Consider the following 1,255-nt stretch of genomic DNA (forward strand, 5'->3'; position numbering starts at 1 on the left):
CCTAATCCTCTCAACACTATTTACACCTTCTTTTCTGACATCTGCCATCACTCGCCTCTTAATTTATTCCATTCCCCACCAAATTCAATATACTTTTTAACTGTAGTATGTTACACATGTGAGTGAAAAAAAAGCTAGAGAAATTACTGTTGTGAGATGCTTTTCTGGAGGCCTTGTATAAATATGGTAGAGTAGTACTAGTGGAGCTTCTTCACTCACAATAATGACTTCTCTTCATTAAATGAAGAGGAGCCTCTCTACATCAGAAGTTAAATAAGAACACACATTCCAGAGAGAGAGAGAGAGAGACCCTTCCATTAAAATTCTTTGTTCATGTCCTAAGAAGAAACATCCACACGACTAGATATGGGTGGTTGCACAAGCAAGCAAGAGAGACCAAGTATGAGAAGTGTCAAGAAGGAGTCTTCAACTGAAAAAAGAAGAGGAAGAAGACACATGAGAAGAGAGGTGGATGAGCGAGAGAAAGTAATGTTTGATAAACTTAGAGAGGCGGAGAGAGAGTGGGGGAAAGAGAGAAAGAAGCTTAGAGAGCAAGTGAAGAGGCTAAGGAAGAAAGTGGAGGAGAGAGAGGAAGCAAAGACAACAACAACAGAGGAGAGAGAGTACTGGAAATGGGTTGTTGAGGAGATGTGTGTGGAGAGAGCAGTGAGAGATGAAGCCGTTGAGAAATGGAAACAACTCTATTTAGCTATCAAGAATGAGCTTGATCATCTCATCATCCACACAACTTCTTCCTCTTCTGGTAAAAAAAGCTTCAACTTGAGAGTTTTTATTTTGATAAAGTATTGATCTCTGATAGTGGGTTACTTGTAGGAGAGGCAACAATGCAAAGGCAACTTGAGGGCAAAGGTGAAGAAGAAGCAGTTAAGACAGTGGAGGAACTGAGAAATGAAGTTAGAGTTAAAGAAGATACAATTGAGACACTAAAAGAGAAAATAGCTTTGATGGATAGAGAAAAATATGAGAAGGAAAGAGAGATTGATATACTTAGACAGAGTCTGAGGATTCTTGGAAGCAAGAAGAATAAGAAGAAAGGAGCATCGTTTGCATCAACGAATCTGATGATTTTGAAGACCAAATGTGTGGAATGTACATAACACTTCAAAGTCAAAACAGTCTTCCTGCAACAGTGATATATCTCACTCGTCAGAGAATCTTTGATACACAATGTCACATATTATTTCTCTTTTGGTTTGTTTATCTTTTTATATTGGAATAGCAAGTTATAGCACTA

The 1,255-nt window shown here is 38.2% G+C and overlaps 1 protein-coding gene across 1 annotated transcript; it reads left to right on the forward strand.

Annotated features, from left to right (window-relative positions):
• Positions 1-54: 54 nt before the first annotated feature.
• LOC106454473 (golgin subfamily A member 6-like protein 2) lies at positions 55-1,255 on the forward strand. Its single transcript, XM_013896589.3, has 2 exons — positions 55-763; positions 835-1,255. The coding sequence occupies exons 1-2, from the start codon at positions 367-369 to the stop codon at positions 1,116-1,118; spliced, it is 681 nt and encodes a 226-aa protein (XP_013752043.1). The 5' UTR covers positions 55-366; the 3' UTR covers positions 1,119-1,255.

Source organism: Brassica napus, chromosome A7 (genome assembly GCF_020379485.1).
Source record: "Brassica napus cultivar Da-Ae chromosome A7, Da-Ae, whole genome shotgun sequence".
In the NCBI taxonomy this organism is placed as follows: domain Eukaryota; kingdom Viridiplantae; phylum Streptophyta; class Magnoliopsida; order Brassicales; family Brassicaceae; genus Brassica; species Brassica napus.